This window comes from Vespa velutina, chromosome 17, assembly GCF_912470025.1.
Source record: "Vespa velutina chromosome 17, iVesVel2.1, whole genome shotgun sequence".
Lineage (NCBI taxonomy): Eukaryota > Metazoa > Arthropoda > Insecta > Hymenoptera > Vespidae > Vespa > Vespa velutina.
In genome coordinates, this window is record NC_062204.1 from 3,775,861 (window position 1) to 3,792,968 (window position 17,108).

General features: G+C 33.3%; 1 protein-coding gene across 5 annotated transcripts in view; it reads left to right on the forward strand.

The window, feature by feature from the left end:
- Window positions 1-16,962, forward strand: part of LOC124955216 (sodium-dependent transporter bedraggled) — a 43,195-nt gene extending 26,233 nt beyond the window's left edge. For 3 of the 5 annotated variants that reach the window (XM_047509338.1, XM_047509339.1, XM_047509340.1), the window contains 11 exons: window positions 9,393-9,571; window positions 10,012-10,228; window positions 10,364-10,617; window positions 10,679-10,902; window positions 10,988-11,144; window positions 11,229-11,509; window positions 11,594-11,725; window positions 13,804-14,031; window positions 14,186-14,383; window positions 14,525-14,572; window positions 14,678-16,962. In XM_047509338.1, the coding sequence (XP_047365294.1) occupies window positions 9,393-9,571; window positions 10,012-10,228; window positions 10,364-10,617; window positions 10,679-10,902; window positions 10,988-11,144; window positions 11,229-11,509; window positions 11,594-11,725; window positions 13,804-14,031; window positions 14,186-14,383; window positions 14,525-14,572; window positions 14,678-15,565 (2,806 nt within the window). In that variant the 3' untranslated portion in view covers window positions 15,566-16,962. The remainder of the gene's footprint in view (window positions 1-9,392; window positions 9,572-10,011; window positions 10,229-10,363; window positions 10,618-10,678; window positions 10,903-10,987; window positions 11,145-11,228; window positions 11,510-11,593; window positions 11,726-13,803; window positions 14,032-14,185; window positions 14,384-14,524; window positions 14,573-14,677) is intronic. The other 2 variants (XM_047509341.1, XM_047509342.1) reach the window with 2 other exon arrangements.
- Window positions 16,963-17,108: the final 146 nt, after the last annotated feature.

Consider the following 17,108-nt stretch of genomic DNA (forward strand, 5'->3'; position numbering starts at 1 on the left):
ATACTAAAAATAAAAAAAAGAAAAAAAAAAAAAATAAGAATTGCAGAACGTATTGCATCGGTCGGAAAATATTTTCGAATGAAATTTCTTCGATCAAAAATCTATTTAAAAATATACATTTTCATTTTTCTCGTTCATATCTATCTCTGATCTAGTAAAAAATACAATTAGCTTGGCGATCGATACAGTTAGTTAGCACTAACTCTTCTCTTTTATTTTTTTTCACCCGTACGTTTTTGGACACAAAGGGAATCGAGCGAGTCGCGCGTAGAGAGTCTATAAATAAAGTTCGCGATGCACTTGCACCGGTGCATTGGTTGCATCAGGCGGCAAACCTCGTTCGCCTCCAGCTTCTATCTGCTATCCTGATACATTAGCTGCAGTACTGCTGCACCGATCATTTCGTTTAAATGAGGAAATAATAAAATCATCGCTTTGAAAATAATAAAATCATCGCTTTGAAAAAAAAAGAAAGAGAGAGAGATTCTAAAAGATTTATTTTAATTAAATTTTTTCGAATAATATTTATTTAAATCTCTTTGGATAGTTTCAAAAAGAGAAATTCTCTCTCTCTTTCTCTTTGAGAATTTATAGTTCGATCGAACGGTATTTTTGAAAATGTTCTTAATAAAGATTCACGATATCAAATTATCAAATATTTGTTCTCTACTTCAACTGGTGTATTTCAAGATAGAGAGAGAGAAAGAGAGAGAAATCGCAATTTACTCGGTGTTCATGATTATCGATGACTTAAGGAGAGATATATATACTAACGTGAAATAGTGAAGAATATTAAGAGATAAACAACATCTTACGGGAATCATAGCGGAGGGGAACATGACCCCGTTCTCTTTTATTTCTCCCTTCTCCTTATTTCAGATTAATTTAATTTGTTTTTTATATCGCATTAGTAGCAACCAAGTCGTCGTAGAGAGAACATCGTAACAGATCGAATCTCGTCTCTCTCTCTCTCTCTCTCTCTATATATATATATATAAATATATGTACATAATCTCAGCTTTATTTATTTTCTCTCGACTAAGTAATTTATAATTATATCTATATTATTTTATTTAGTATTATACAGAATCGATACTAATTTTTAAGATGTTTTATCATCGAAAGATCGACATGTAATTTTATGGATTTGTTTGAAAATGTTTTTAAGATCTTTTTTTTTCTTTCTTACTTTCTTTTTTTTTTTTTTTTTTTTTTTTATACTTTGCTTCGAAGACAATTAATCTGCGAATTGGATAAAAAAAATCGAATAAGAAATTTTGAGATGAAATATTTATTTGCAACTTTATTTGATTACATCATTTTCGTAATCACATGGAAGATTAATCACGAAGATTCTGCATAGATTTTTATTTCTCTCTCTCTCTCTCTCTCTCTCTCTCTCTCGCGTTTCTTTTTTTTTAATCGAATGTTAGGTATTAAGCTACTAGCATTATTTTTCATAGTTGCAAAACATAAATGTCCTTCCCGCGAGTTAAACGGATACTCTCGAAAAAGTCAGACGATGATACGTGTCGTTTGCACATACTCAAGGAAAAAGAAGGAAAGAAAATTTTTTAAATGTTTCTCGACTAATCGAGATTAAAGGAATTAAAAATTTTCTATGATATTTAACTAACAAAATATCTACGTGCATGCGTGTATGTGTGTGTACGAGTATACGTGTTTCTTAGTAAGCTAATGCAAACGTGACCGCCGACACGAATTCACAACCCTTAAATTTCCGTTCTTAGTCATGACTTTGAATAAAACATTACGTGGCTCTCTTTTTTTTCCTTTTCTTTTTTTTTCTGCTTCTTGCTTGCCTTCGATTTTTTTTCTCTCTCTCTCTCTCTCTATATATATATATATTTTTTTTTTTCGCTGCATTACACTAGACTGAACTCCAAGGAAAGATTCTACTATGATATTATTTAAGGATTTTTTTTAGTTCGATGTCTATATCAGCTGATTGTTATGATAATATCCCCAAATTATGTATATATATATATATATATATATATATATATATATATAAATAATTTTCTTTTACAGTAATCACAGCTGAGATTATTTAAAACGTTTTAAATTTACCTTGATTTATCTTTACGCTGAAATGTATATTTTTATCCGGAGATATAACCATGATATTCACATTTTCAGTTTTATATGATTCATTCAATATAAGTATATACCTATATATATTTGTAGTAATTCCATGGATATCATTACGTAGATCGATATAATTCCAAATAAGTGATGAATCCAATTATTTTTAAAACCTGTCCTGATCTTGTACCATTTTTATAATTACTGCCACGATAATATATACATATATATATATATACATTCGTGATCGATATAGTAACACATGGTCAATGTGAGAAACGATCAATTAAATGTAACCTTCGCATAGACTTTTTCAGTATCATGAGCTATCCTTGTGATGAATTACCTTGTATTCTTCCTATTTTCTAGAATGGTGAAATAACTATTCAAAGTATTGCAAAATAAGAATGAGTCAATTCATTTGTCAAAAAAAAAAAAAAAACAAAAAAAAAATTATTTTATCAGATTTAAGAAGGAAAACCCTTTCGAGAGAAATTCTTCGTATAGAATTATTATTAATTTTCTTAATGCCTTTATTATCTTTAATTTAAGCCAAAGTAATTATCCTTTCTCCTAATTTTTTTTTCTTATATTATACATTCGTTGAATTTATTAACACACATATATATATATAAGATAAAGAAGATAATTAGTTTTGCTTGGTCGTCATTAATGAAACTTAGTCGATTTTATAATTTAAAAAAGAAAAAAAGAAAAAGAAAGAAATAGATCAAAGAATGAATTTCTACAAATCTCGAATTGGACGATCGTCCAGTTTATTAAAATTATCTTTTTTTTCTTTCATTTTTTTATAGAATTATCACGCATGGACACACGTGATAACGCACGTGTTCGAATCGAAATGTACTTGAATCGCGTGATGTAGCGGTGTACAGTTATGCACAACGTTCATACACGATGGTACGCTATATGATGTAGATTGTAGAAGTAGATAGAAAAAGAGGAAGAGAGGGAAAAGAGACAAAGAGAAACAAGGACAGGGAGAGGGAGAGAAAGAGAGAGAGAGAGAGAGAGAGAGAGAGAGAGAGAGAGAGAGAGAGAGAGAGAGAGAGAGAGAGAGAGAGAGAAATACGCGGTATACCAAGCCGTGGCTGGCATCAACGATCGGGAGTCTTCAAGGTTCGCTCGAACACAACTCATCGTAGTCGGAGTTGTTTTTGACAAAGTTAAAAATCGCGTACGGTTGTTTTCTTGTAAAAGATTCTTTAACAAAAATAAAAAAAAAATAAAAAATAAAAAAATAAAAAAGGAGAAAAAAAACAGAAATAAAGGAAAAGAAGATTGTCACGTTTAGAAAAAAGAACTTCTCACAGAGTTTGACATTAAATCGTACGAGACCCCTTCACTTTAATGTTGCCAAGACTTTCATCAAACTAATTCGAAGGTTTTCTCCGTTGTTCTGTACGGATAGATATATAATATTTCACGTAGATACTTTCCAAAAAAAAAAAAAAAAAAAAAAGAAAGAAAGAGAGAAGAAAAAATAAGAAGATCGATTTCGAAATCGGCTAATACTCGAGTAACAAAGAGAACAAGTTATACAAATGAAGCGAAGAAAACGTAAAGATTGTGAATTGTGGATGACATTTTAGACGAAGATTTTCGTCGAATTTACGCAAGAATTAATTGTTTAATTATATACGTATGTACGAATGCGTATACACGATTGATAAAGAAAACATTGCGTAAAGGAGGAATATATATATTTACATATATCTTCGTTCTCTTCTTGCTGATCTTGACACAGTAAAGATTCCTCTTTACTTTATATAGAAAGGGATGCGTATGCTCACTTAACTATAAATATATCTTACCGATGAATACAATCATTTTTCTTCGATGCGAATAGAAGAATAAAATGTATTGCAAGTCACGAAGAAGAGAGTTTTCTTATTTGAAATTGTGAAAGGAATCGGAGCAGTGATAACGATCCTCTAGAGGAAAAGGGGTAATTTTAGAGTCCTGCATTGCAGAAGAATTAAGTGCGAGGTGTAGCTTCTCGTGACGGGTCTAATAAGCGAGGAAGGAATATTTCCAAGGATCGAGCCTTAAAGCAACATACATACATGCATATATATATATATATATATATATATATATATATACTTACATACATACATAGACACTGAGACAGACGGATACACGAATATATACTAGGATATATATTTCTAATAGTGAAGTTTCTTCATTGGTGGCTATCTGGTTCGACTCGTTCTCTTGCCACACCGATCGTCGTCTTGCTCGTCGCCTCGAGTCGACCGCAAAATCGATCGCGACATCGACCAGCCACGTGCTTTCTACTTCCAACGTTCTATTCGACTAAAGGAAGAAACTCAACGCGTTTCACGCGATTTGAAGAAACTCTTCACAGATAAGGAAAACTCATTTCGTAAAAGATAATTCAATCGGATTTTTATCTTTTTCATTTCCTTTTTAATCGAAAAGAAAAAAAACAAACGATTTATCTACTTTTTTCTCTTTTTCTTTTTCTTCTTTTTTTTTTTTTTTTTTTTTTTTTTTTTTTTTTTTTTTTTTTTCCTTTTGTTTTTCAGCAATAACGTGAATTATGATCGATCGTCTTTTTTTTCCGTTATTTTATTCATCATTTGTTAAGCCTGCAATTAACGTCTGTGTGAGTAACGTATACGTGTGTATGTGCGTCAAAAAAAACATCACATGAGCGTGATTATTCTGATTATTCGTGTCACTCTTACGATTTTCTTGTTTACATTTACGTCGGAAGAATAAGAGTCCTTCAGTTTGTATCGAACATCACAAGAGAGTAGAACTGTGAGTTGGTATTTGCCAAGAGAAAAATTACATAGTGAGAGAGAGAGAGAGAGAGAGAGAGAGAGAGGAAGAGAGGGAGGAAGGGAGAGAGAAGGAAAAGAAAGAAAAAAAGGAGAGAAAAAAGAAAAGGAAAAAAGTGCGTGCGCAAAATAAAGATACTAAAGGAATGGCGATGGGTGTGGGTGCAACAATGAACCAACATGTGTTGGTTGCTTCGTATTCGAAAAGACAATAGAAGACTGGGAGACAAACGAAGCTGCAAAAGTGACTCTCTTTCGAAAGTATAACTCGGAGGAAACAAGCGATTTCGAAATTCGATTGTTGTCATCTTGTGTCTCGTGTCTCGTTAAAATCGACCTCGTGGAACGAGGAGGAAAAAGGAACGGTTTATCTCGAACGTTTTGAACTACCATATCCCATCCCATCCCATCCCATCCGATTGTTCATCTACGATGAAAACTTAAAAGAAGAAAAGAAAAAGAAAAAAAGAATAAAGAAAAAACAGTTTCGAGAGAAGATATCTATGAGAGAAGATAATAAGAAAAGGATTGATAGAGATTGCGGTAGACAAGGGTCATTGACATTAAAGACATCGTGACATGTGTTAAGAATGAACCACGATCCTGTGATCTGTCAGCAGTACTTTTATTGCAGTCAACGTAGACATCGAATCAGGTATAATTTATTAACAGGGAAAAATAAACGATATTTTTTTCTTCATGATCCTAATGATCCTAATAACGTTTGTATATATATATATATATATATTAAAATTTCTCAAAGGAACTTTAATCCAACGTGATAAACGTGATCATTAAAAAATATTATAAAGTATACATAATAGTAGTACTAATAGTAGTTTGATTGTACTCAACGTAAACATCAAACGTTGTTTAAAGAAATTATTAAGATGAGATGATTATTAAGAGAAAGAGAGAGACAGATAGAGAGAGAGAGAGAGAGAAAGAAATAAGAAAACAAAATTACAACACGTTAGAAACATGAACAATATCTCATTTAATTTCGTACTTGGACTTGTAATTTTCTTTGCGATGACGTATACGAAAGAATGTAAAAGCTCTTTGATATGCAAAAAAGTAAATATACGTAAGTAGAATTATGAGATAAAAGAAAAGATAAAAAGAATTATGAGAGAAGTAACGAGTAGTATAAGACAGACATAGATCTTTGTTTCGATCTTAACCTAACGCGAACATCACGTAATTGATTATATTTATATATGATCAGTTTTAGTATCGTTTCTATTTAACATACAGATACATCTTCTTTTATCTTTTGAGGAAGAAATTGATGAAGAGGAATTAATCGTTTCCTTTTGATTTATAAATGCCAAAGATTATATAAAAAATGATTCCTGAATAATTTATTTATACGATTAAATTTAACTTTATATTTCTGTTTTAATCGTGAATTCTTATAACGTTTTAAATGAAAATCTGTAGAATTTTCTTCGATATAAATCGAGAATACATTGAATATCAAAGATCTATAAAATCTTTAATAGCTTTATTAGTTTTAATACTCAAGTATTAAGTTAATGGATTAATAGTATTATTCGAGAATATCAACTGTCTTGGAAGTTGTTGGAAAGAAAGAAATCCTTATAGGATATTCACGAATGCGGATCAAGGTTGCCGGATCTGGTAATCGTGGAGAACGTGAACGTAAGACGATGGTTTCATTCGATTGACTTCTTTAGAATTTAGAGAGGCGTTCAAAGATATATATATATATATATATATACACAGTTATTATATCGCCTAAACTTTGTTTATAAATTAGCCTTCGGTAGGATCGATTCTTGAATGAATGAGCGTTCGATCTTACCGACGAATTTTTTTTTCTTTTTCCTTTCTTTTTCTCACCGTTCGAACGTACAAGATCGTAAATTATAATTCATATTTGTTACATCTGCAAAACTACGTTTATGAGTTGACTATACAATGAATTTATTTCAAGGTGATGTTTGTAAAAAACAAAAAAGAAATACAAAAATAAATAAAAAATAAAGCAAAAAGAAAAGGAAAAAATTGTTAAAACCATAAAAAGAAAACGTTTATCAATATTTTTCAAGCGTGGAAGAATAATTTTTCAATGATTTCTTTACCGATAAATATTGACATGGAGATGGGAACAATGGTGAATCGTTTTATTAACGGAACGAAGAGAAATTATATCAATACGTAAGTTAGGTAGCTGCTCGAAATAATATAGGCAGAGAGAAGAAGAGGGTTTTTATTGTTCGAATGCATAAGTCCGCGACTTCTTTTCCGGATGAAATCTCTTCGTAATGAATACATCATCATCGATCGAGGGAACACGTTGTTGAGTTAACGTCACGGGACATAACGTTATTTGCTTCTTTACATCATTCTATGAAATCTGAGAAAATGTCAAATGTTTTAAGTTATATTCTTGTGTAATTAATATTGAATAATCGTTATTTTTAAATTATTATCATTCGGGAAGAGTTTTTCGAGGAACTCACAAATACAAATTGAAATTTTTCGAATCGATATTATTCTCGTGGATTTTTCTTTTTGTTTCCTTTTTTTTCTTTTTTCTTTTTTTTTCTTTTTTCTTTTTTGTTATCGTTTTTTTCTTCATTCAACATTGGTTCGAACCTTGAAGTAGATAAATCACGATAGATAGTAAATGATAATGCATAAAAAACGATATTTCATCGGTGTACAATTGTAAAAGCGGCAATGTGTTATTAGTATTTCCGTTTTACTGTGTCATGGAATACATTGCAAACAGAATATCGCACGATTCCAGGTTAACTAAATGTAAAATCAAAACGTGCTAGATATTATCTATGTATTCAAATATTTCAAATTTACTTTGACCTCAGGAAAAATATCGTAGTTTACCGAAAACAAATATATTTTATGATTAAGAAACATTCTCCCTTTTCTCTCCTTTTTTTTTTTTATTTTTGTAATCAAGATTTAATGATTGACGATAGAGAGAAACCCACGTTACACTCGCGTGTTTCTAATCGTAAAGTGAGATTAGGTGTGGAGGGCTGCCCGATGGTCATTAGAGGTGGCTAGTTTATCGATTAATCGATAAACTCGTTACTCTCTAGGTTGTCCTATGATATTTTGAGAACTCGAAAATGAAGATCTCTTAAAAGGTATTGTTTCAGAATTAATTAAAAAAGTCACACGATCGATAAAGTACATTTTTCTTTGCGAGTATATATCAGCCTAATCAAAACTAGCATGAATCAACGATACATAGAAATAAATTAATTGCATCACGCAAGCGAAAGTAATAACTACGTATCTGATGACTTCTACGTGACATTTGAAGAAAACTCTTTTCAGTGTCACGGCGTTTCGACATTTTCATCGTCATGAGAAAGAAAACAACGAAGAATACGAAAAATGAAAAAAGGGAGAAAGACGAGATACATTAATGTTTATCATACAAAATAACTATTACCACAGTGCATATAAAGTTTTATCACGTATTTCGTAGTTATAGGATTTTACGAGAATGCGTGATAAAAATTAACGAAGAGTCACGTGATCAGCGTATAAAAAGTTTAGATCATTGATCTATTCGCCTTTAGTTCATTAAAAATGTTTTTATACCTTCGACATGTTTATTCTTCTGTCAGATATATTTTTCGTCGCGGTATATTTTGTCGTTTCCTTTTTATTCTGTTCTCTTTCTGTTTTATTGCTTTCTTTTTGTTTTTTCTTTTTTTTTTTTGCTTTTCCTTTTTTTTAAAGTCGTTGTTATCTTTAACATTCGTCAAATATTATCATTCGCACAATGAATAATTCAATGATCATCGTCGGATACGTCACGTTGCGATCACGACGAAGCTCGTGTAATACGCAGACCACGAAGACTGAATTTCCGTGTTTCTCATGCAAAACAAGGTCGGTTTGTGCTTTAAGGTGGAACCGAGAGAGTAAGAGAAGTTATGTTACTCTCTCTTTCTCTCTCTCTCTCTCTCGCTCTTCTATTTTACCTTTCTATTCCCTCCATAACGGTACAGATGTTGTGATCCTCAATCTTACATATTGTTATTATACAGCATGATCATCCAAGGTGTGTCTCTTTGAAGACAAAACGATAAAGATTATTAACCATAAGATTTTTATATATATATGTAGAAAAAAAATACATATATACATTACTTTTCTCATGCTTTTTCATTCATCGATTTTCTCGAATGCGGTATGACACAGAAAAGCAAATAAAGTACTAATACCATGATAAAGATCAGCCATAAACTTTGCCTCTAAGTAACATTCGCAGTAATGTTACTTTCGACCCAGTTCTATTAGAAATCGATTCATCCTCTCGATAATAAATTTTATCACGATTATTGAAACATTGTAATTAAAAAAAAAAAAAAAAAAAAAAAAAAAGAAAGAAAAGAAAATAAAGAGAAATAAAAAAACGTTAAACGTTTCTTTCGTAATATATTTTAGGACATGCGAAAGACAGAGGGGCGTTGACAGAGATGCTGACAGGGGTGAAGATGACGACGAAGATGAGAATCCTTTGGGCAGGTGGCCACACGCTCTTAGTCCAGCCTTGGCTTGTCTTGGTTGTACACTTGGCCTATTCAACATCAGTAGATTCGCTATTCTTAGTATACAATTCGGAGGTGAGTGATCCATTATGAAATATATAGGGGCTTGTTGGGATTATTTTTAAATTATTGGGGTTGGTAATTAATAGAGGTTATCATAAATAAATTCCACGTCGAATAAGAGAGAAGTACCTTAACGGATAATTAAAGGTCTTCCGCTTTCTCTCTCCCTTTCTCTCTTTTTCTCTCTTTATAATTGACCATACATCAGCAAAGTACCTCCCGCAGAGAGGCTACATTTCATTCCTTTAAGGGTATCTCTCTTTGAAAATGGTTATCGATTTTCGTTGATGATAATGATCATTTCAGTGTCTTCCTTTCTTCAATAAATCCCATTGTCGTCATCGATAAAAATAAATGTGTATATATATATATATATATACACACACATATATATGTATGTATGTATATATGTATGTATGTATGTGTAATCGTAAATTTCCTTTTGCTTCTAGCCAACTTTATAGTACAGTTTCTGATATTATCCCTAGTACTTGGAATACCATTATTAACGCTTCAAGTATGTCTCGGTCAAAGATTAGCGACTGGGTCCGTCGATATGTGGAAAATCTCACCTCTATTTCAAGGAGTTGGAATAGCTTTGCTAACAGCACAAGCGTTCATTGGAATTTACAGTATAGTGGGTGTATCTTGGATGTTCGTATACTTCAGGTGAATCGACAGTTTCTTTAGTTAATAATAAGACGAAGAAAAGAAAAGAAAATTCTTGATGATAGCTCATCGACGGTAACGTGAGATCAAAGTTCATCGATTATTTTTAATAACGAGATCATCATTACTCTCTAGGGATTCGTTTATCACGAAGCAAGATAGGTATCGATGGGCAGAACCGTTTCTCTTGTATCGAGAAGACAGTAGACCTACGCACAATAGTAGTACTACCTATAAATTATACGAGACGGTTCCGGATTACTTCAGTGGTGCTGTTTTACAAAGGCATCATTTGAACGAACCTGATCCTGGCATTGTTACGTTGAAATTTCAAGTGGCATTTAATTTGGCAGTCGTTTGGATGATCGTATTTGTATCGTTAAGTAAAGGTACGTCTAAGAAATCATTCATAAATTTTTTTTTTCCAACTCCTGATTAATATTTTTTTAGGTTTGAGATCTTATGGAAAGGTGGTATATGTTTTTACATTAGTACCTGTGTTTGGTACGTTAATACTCTGTACTAAATTACTTGGGCTGACACCACCTGGTTCCATTCATCAGCTGTTTCCTGCCACTGTTTGGAATGAATTTTTCATTAACGGTAAATCATGGGTGGCTGCCTCCACTGAGGTTTTCCTTACGTGGGGTTTACTTGGGGCAGCTGCTATGCAGGTAAATCAAAATCACATTGATCATAGAAATAAAGATTTTGATGATTTTTTTTTTTTTTTCTTATCTTGAAATATCCTTATTTTAGATAGCAGCGCATAACAAGCATAAACATCTTTTACAAAGAGACACCAGTCTTGTCGTGGTGTTGACTTTTGTTGTTTTACTTCTCGCTGCCTTTTTAGCGAATACCTGTGTACAAATTCTCCGACATCATGGATATATTTACACAACTAGTTCGTTCGGTAAATATACGGAATCTTTTAATAAATTCTATGAAAGTATATGCAACATATCAGCATCTAATATTTTCATATTTTTGTATTTAGAGAGAATATCAGGATATACGTTTATGCGACTCGTTAATCAACCAGCGCCATCGTGGTACACTAGCACACCGGAAAGATTTATGTCTCATGCATCTTTTTTGGTTGGTCAACGAGTTACTCGACCAGGTGCTGATATTTCAACCGAATCCGGATATCAAGTATTGAGATTATCCACTGAATTAGTACCTGCCACTCTAGCGTTGCTAGGGACTGAGCAAGTCTCACCATTCTGGGCTATATTGTTTTACTTTATTCTCATTTTATTTGGAATAGCTCAACAGGTGATTAAAGATTACACGTGATACAATGTTATTGTTCATTGCAGACGAGTCTTTCTATTATCATTTTTATTCTTAACGTTATAGCTTGCGATATGGCACTGTGTGATAACCGGTATAATGGCTATCAACACGAAGATGATGAAATTATGGGAGACTACTATCACGTTTTTTAGCTGCGCCTGTGCTTACATATTGGGTTTACCAATGGCAACAGAGGTATATACAATATAACTTTATAGGGGGGGAAAAAAAAAAAAAAAAAAAAAAAAAAAAAAAAAAAATAGATACACACAGGTGCGTTGAATTTAAAGATAGTTTCCAAAGATAAGCCGAAATTTTTTAATTTTTACTCATCACGATGAGACACAAATTACAAATAATCATATGACTTAACCGAAGCTATTTCGAGGAATGAACTATTAATGTGCTTAAGCGATATCAAGTACGAATCGTAATGTTTAAATCATCCATCGTTGGTGATATCATTAACTCTTTACGAGGCATCTTTATCAGGCCGTATCAGACGATCTTTCGTTTGCTCAGATAGTTTTTATCAGTTGCTTGCTTGCGTGTTCCACTTCGATGGTGTGTCACGAGCGCGAACGGTATTACGGCGACATTAGTATTAAAATTAAAGATGAATAACAATGCGCATGCTGTGGTACGTCGAAGCGTGCCATGTTATTTTTGTAATGAATTTTTGGAAGAAAGATATTTGCCTGAACACGTTAAACATTGTGGTGCCGTGTTAGAGGAATGCCCTCATAAATGTGGAGTGTACGTGCCGAGAAGAAACATGCAGATACACGAAAGATCATGCTCTAAGAGAATATCGAAAAGAAGTAGCGAGATCAAAGTAGATCCGCGTGATTCTCTTTGGAAGGAAAAGGTTTTATCGATATTGACATTGTTACGTGGCGCTATCAATGAAGCAGAAAAGGAACGTAAACGTTTGACGGAGACAATGTCGAAAAATTTTACTATTTTGCATCGTAAACACGAAGCCCTGGATATGATGCGTTTAAATACGATAGAATCGATGGAGGAGACTCGTCGTAACAATGTCACGTTGGATCAGAGATTAAACGTTCTTGAATTGAGTTGTGACAAAATGGAACAACGTACTTGTATGAGTTTTCAAAAGATATCGGAACAATTGCAATTATTGCAGGCTGGTTTGGATGACGAACAAAAGAAGCATGAGAAACTCTTCGATGATTGGGCTAAGGATCTGAGCGATTTGAAGACGTTCATTGCTAAAGAGAGTATACTTGTGAGTGGGATCTGGCAGGAACAATTAAAGAGGATTCATGATTTGAAATTAGAGCTTGAGATGAGGTGTAAGGACTCGAAGGATCTGATGAAAAAGTATGAAGAACTTCGTGAAAAAGTTGACTCGACCGGCAAGGATACACGTGAACTTTTTCATACGACTATTGAACAACAAAAGGATATTAAAGCTTTGAGATTTCAGGCGAAAGAAAATTTGAAGTACATTGAGGAACTTATCAAAGATAGTAATTCAAAGGTAAATACTTTGGAAGATAGTGATAGGGAATGCAAGTGTTGCTTACGAGAACTTGGACCTTTCTCGACTAACGGTCGTCTTTTATGGCGAATTGATAGATACAAAGAGAAGATAAACGAAGCGAAGGAAGACGATTGTCCGATTTATAGTCCAATTTTCTTGAACAAAGATTATGGGTATACTCTTAGAATGGAATTGTTTCTTAACGGTATAGGTCAATGGAAAGATCGTCACGTGATAGGATGCCTTAAAGTCGAAAACGGAAAGTGGGATCCTCTGTTAGATTGGCCTTGTATTCTCCGAGCTACTGTAATATTGAAGGATCAAGAAAATCCTGCGAATGATCTCAGAAAGATTGTGAAAAGTGTTAAACGTGAGAAAAACGATACGAAGGAAAAGCCTAATAAAGAGTCCGGCTTGTATATGTTCATTCCTCACACAACTTTGGCTAGATATTCGGGATATACGAAGAATGACGTTATGTTTTTTGAGATTCAAGTGAAGGATATAAGAACGAGTGATTCGATGCCGTCCTTAGTTGTATGAATCGTTGTAATCCTATCAGTTATCTAGCGAAAAAGAAGAAAAAAAAAAAAATGGAAAAAAAAAAATATATATATATAAATATATTTATCTATGTATAAAGGGAATAGGAAAAAAAATGTAGTTCGGTCGAATCGATCGATTACGAGGATAAAATTTCCATTGCATAATCGTACTGACACTGTTATTTTTGTGTTTCTCTCTTTTTTTTCTTCCATTATAGTTGGGCATTTACGTTGTGTATTATCTGGACTATACGGTCGGTGGGGCATGGTGGATAATGGTTCTGTACTTGGTACAAGTCGGTGCTGTGTTCGCGGTAAGAGGACGACCGCACAGTGGCGAAGCCGTAGTTGCAGAATTATTTCCACCTACGGGACGATGTCTCAGACATTGGGCTGGTCCACTTCTATCTTTCACATGGAACGTCATTCTACCTGTGACTTTAATGGTTCGTTAGTGAGCTTGCATATTTAATATTTATAAGTGGCAGTAAAATACTGTTAATCGTTTAACACGGTCGCGCTTATAATTAAATGCCATTTAAAATAGACCGAACAATCGAGTGGTTTCGTAAAACTAATTATCTGTCTATTATCTAACAGGTACTCAGTATTACCGTGTTCAAAAACAACGGATTCCGAGAGCTCTATTCGTATCGTCGAACGAGCAGAGATTATTGGGCTGTGTGGGCGAGGCAATTGGGTGCGGCAATTCAATTGATTCCAATATTAACGATCCCAGCTGTGGCAATAATCCAAACTTGTCGATATCTCAATAATGGTCCGCCTGATATATTCGACGTAAGTATAATATTATTAAACTCTCTTTATATTTGATCTATCTATCTATCTATCTATCTAACTATATATATATATATATGTATATATATATATATATCTTCTAAAGCGAACAAATGATTTCTTTGTTATTGCTAACATTAGAACGAACAAGTGGAAGTTAGCGTAAGTCACTGCGATCAGTGCAATGGCGTAAGTTTTCGTAGAGATGAGATAAGAATAAATAATATAAAAATACTCTTTCAATGGACAATTACGATTTAACATTAAATTCGTTCGTTATAATTTCGTTCACAGAGAATTCAGCTACTTTATCGTCCGGCTCTTGAAACCGACGACCCCGCGGATACTCATACGCAAATTGGTAATGATACCAGTACCAGTATTCATGGAAATGGTATTTTACCGACTACGACCGATGTACCTTTCGAAGATCCACCACCAAAATATACTCCACCACCTAGTTACACGACGGCAACTGGTGCGAGAATAGCAAAGATGTTACGTCAAAGTTTTCGACGAAGCGTCAGACGTATCGCTAATGTTCTTGGAGAAACTAGTGCACCTAGGCAAAGGCCAGCATTGCAACCACCACCTCCGGATTATGCTACCGTCCTGGTCGAAATGAATCAGAATAATCATGGTCGAGACGTTTCGATACACATGAACAACGAGTCTAGACCAGACGTGGTAGTAACAAACGTTAGAAGTGGTCGCAATGGAAGATCAGCGACTGTAGTTGGTATTGGTGAAAGACACAGGCCAAATACCATCGATAGGATGACTAGGATCGATTCGTTAGATGGTAATAGAAGAATCACCGTGGAACGTACTCATTCTACTTTGGAGAGAGGAACTCGTAGTAGAGGATGTAACGTCAGCAATAGCAATTCTTTATCCTCTGCTAGCATGAATCTCACGGCAGCCGATGTGGCAAATCTTTTGCGAAGTAGTATCAGAAGGGGGACAGCTCGAACGCAACAGTCCCTACGTAGAAGCTTCTGTCAAGATGAACCGACCGCGGCGGTGTCCGTTCAGAATCTAGTCGAGGCCGCTGCGCCGATCGGTCAAGACTCCTTGGTCCTTCCGAAGGACGTCTCTCTAGTCCCCAACGAACACATCGACGATGATCGCGAAGACAAGAAGACTGCGGACGAAATGGAAAATTCCATTTCTGTGATATAGACTTCGGCCCTCCCTCCCTCCCCTCCCCCCCTCTTTACCTACCTATACCCCTCCTCCTTCATTCGTTCGAGCTTTATTTGCTATATGGCAATATCCTCCTCTCCTCCTTTATCATTCTCATAACAAATCATCTTTGCCTTTGGACGACTTTCTTTCTGAAGGATTCTTCTCTCCGGTTCTAAATCTGGACCGCTTACATGTAAATTAATTCACGCTCGCTGCATCTTTCTCCTTTAGGAGATTATAATTCATTCGTGTTCTCTTCGTAGTATTTATTTCTTTTTCTTTTCAAACGCGTTTATTGTGTCCCGTCGCATTTTGAAATAATTTACGAATCAACGTACGAATCATTCTTATTCCGCTCTCAGTTATATGTTGGACGATCGTTAGAAAGAAAAGAAAAAAAAACAAAACAAAAAAGGATCTAATAGTTTTTTTTATGTTCAATTAGCTCATGAAATATAAATGTGTGTTCAAAAAAAGATTATTAATTTAGCGAATTACTGCCTAAGCTCCTTGGACGTAAAGATTATTATTCTAGTCTTTATTTCTATGAGCAAAAAGAAAAAAAGAAAGAAAAAAAAAAAAAAAAAAAAAAAGGGAAAGTCAAGTTTCTCTGGGCCTTTAGAATATTCGCATTCGTTTGTGCAAAGATACAGTTGAACTTAGATATTATTTTTCACGTGATTACAACTTAGTTGGGATCATGCTGTTTTCTTGCTAATTGGCATTTTAGATGAGCTCGTACAAACGATATCTTCTTGTAATATAATAATTTACTTTATCTCTTCTTCTTTTCTTTTTTTTTTTTTTTTTTTTTTTTTTTTTTTGGAGACATTCGTTACTGTAAATATATATAGCATTTTATGACTTAATTTAGGATGCGGGCCAATCAACTACTTATTAAATATATCTTTTAGAGCCTGTTATATATATAAATATAAATATATATATATATATATAAATATATATATATATTTGAGTCTACGAGTGTATAGTCCGTCCAACTCAATATGTATAATATATTTCCTTTGAAAACTCTCCATCAATTACAATTGAACCGATTTAATAGATTCATATCGTAATTAAATTAATATACACTCGTACAAGAGAGACCTTCGTTTCAAGTCAAGACTTTCTCATAGGAAAAGAACAGAAGCGCGTAGAATTTGCATCGCTAAGTACATAACTCCTTTATAGTGGTGTAATATCATAAATAATCTATCAGCTTTTCATAAAATAAATGTAACTGCTATACCTGACATAATGGACCATAATAAAGTTTTTATGTTCTTTTATAATTTTTCTAGTTGTGTGTGTTGTTGCTCTTCCTAATAAATAAATAAATATATATTGGATATATTGGATGTTTCAAAATAAAAATTTTACAATCAGTATAATATTTCACAATTAATTATTAATTTATTAAATACCTATAATTGCGAAAATAGTAAAAAACTTGCAACATTCATAACCCATTTTAATATTTTTAAACATTAAATAAGAGACACTTATATTATAATAAATAAATAAAGCAAATGAG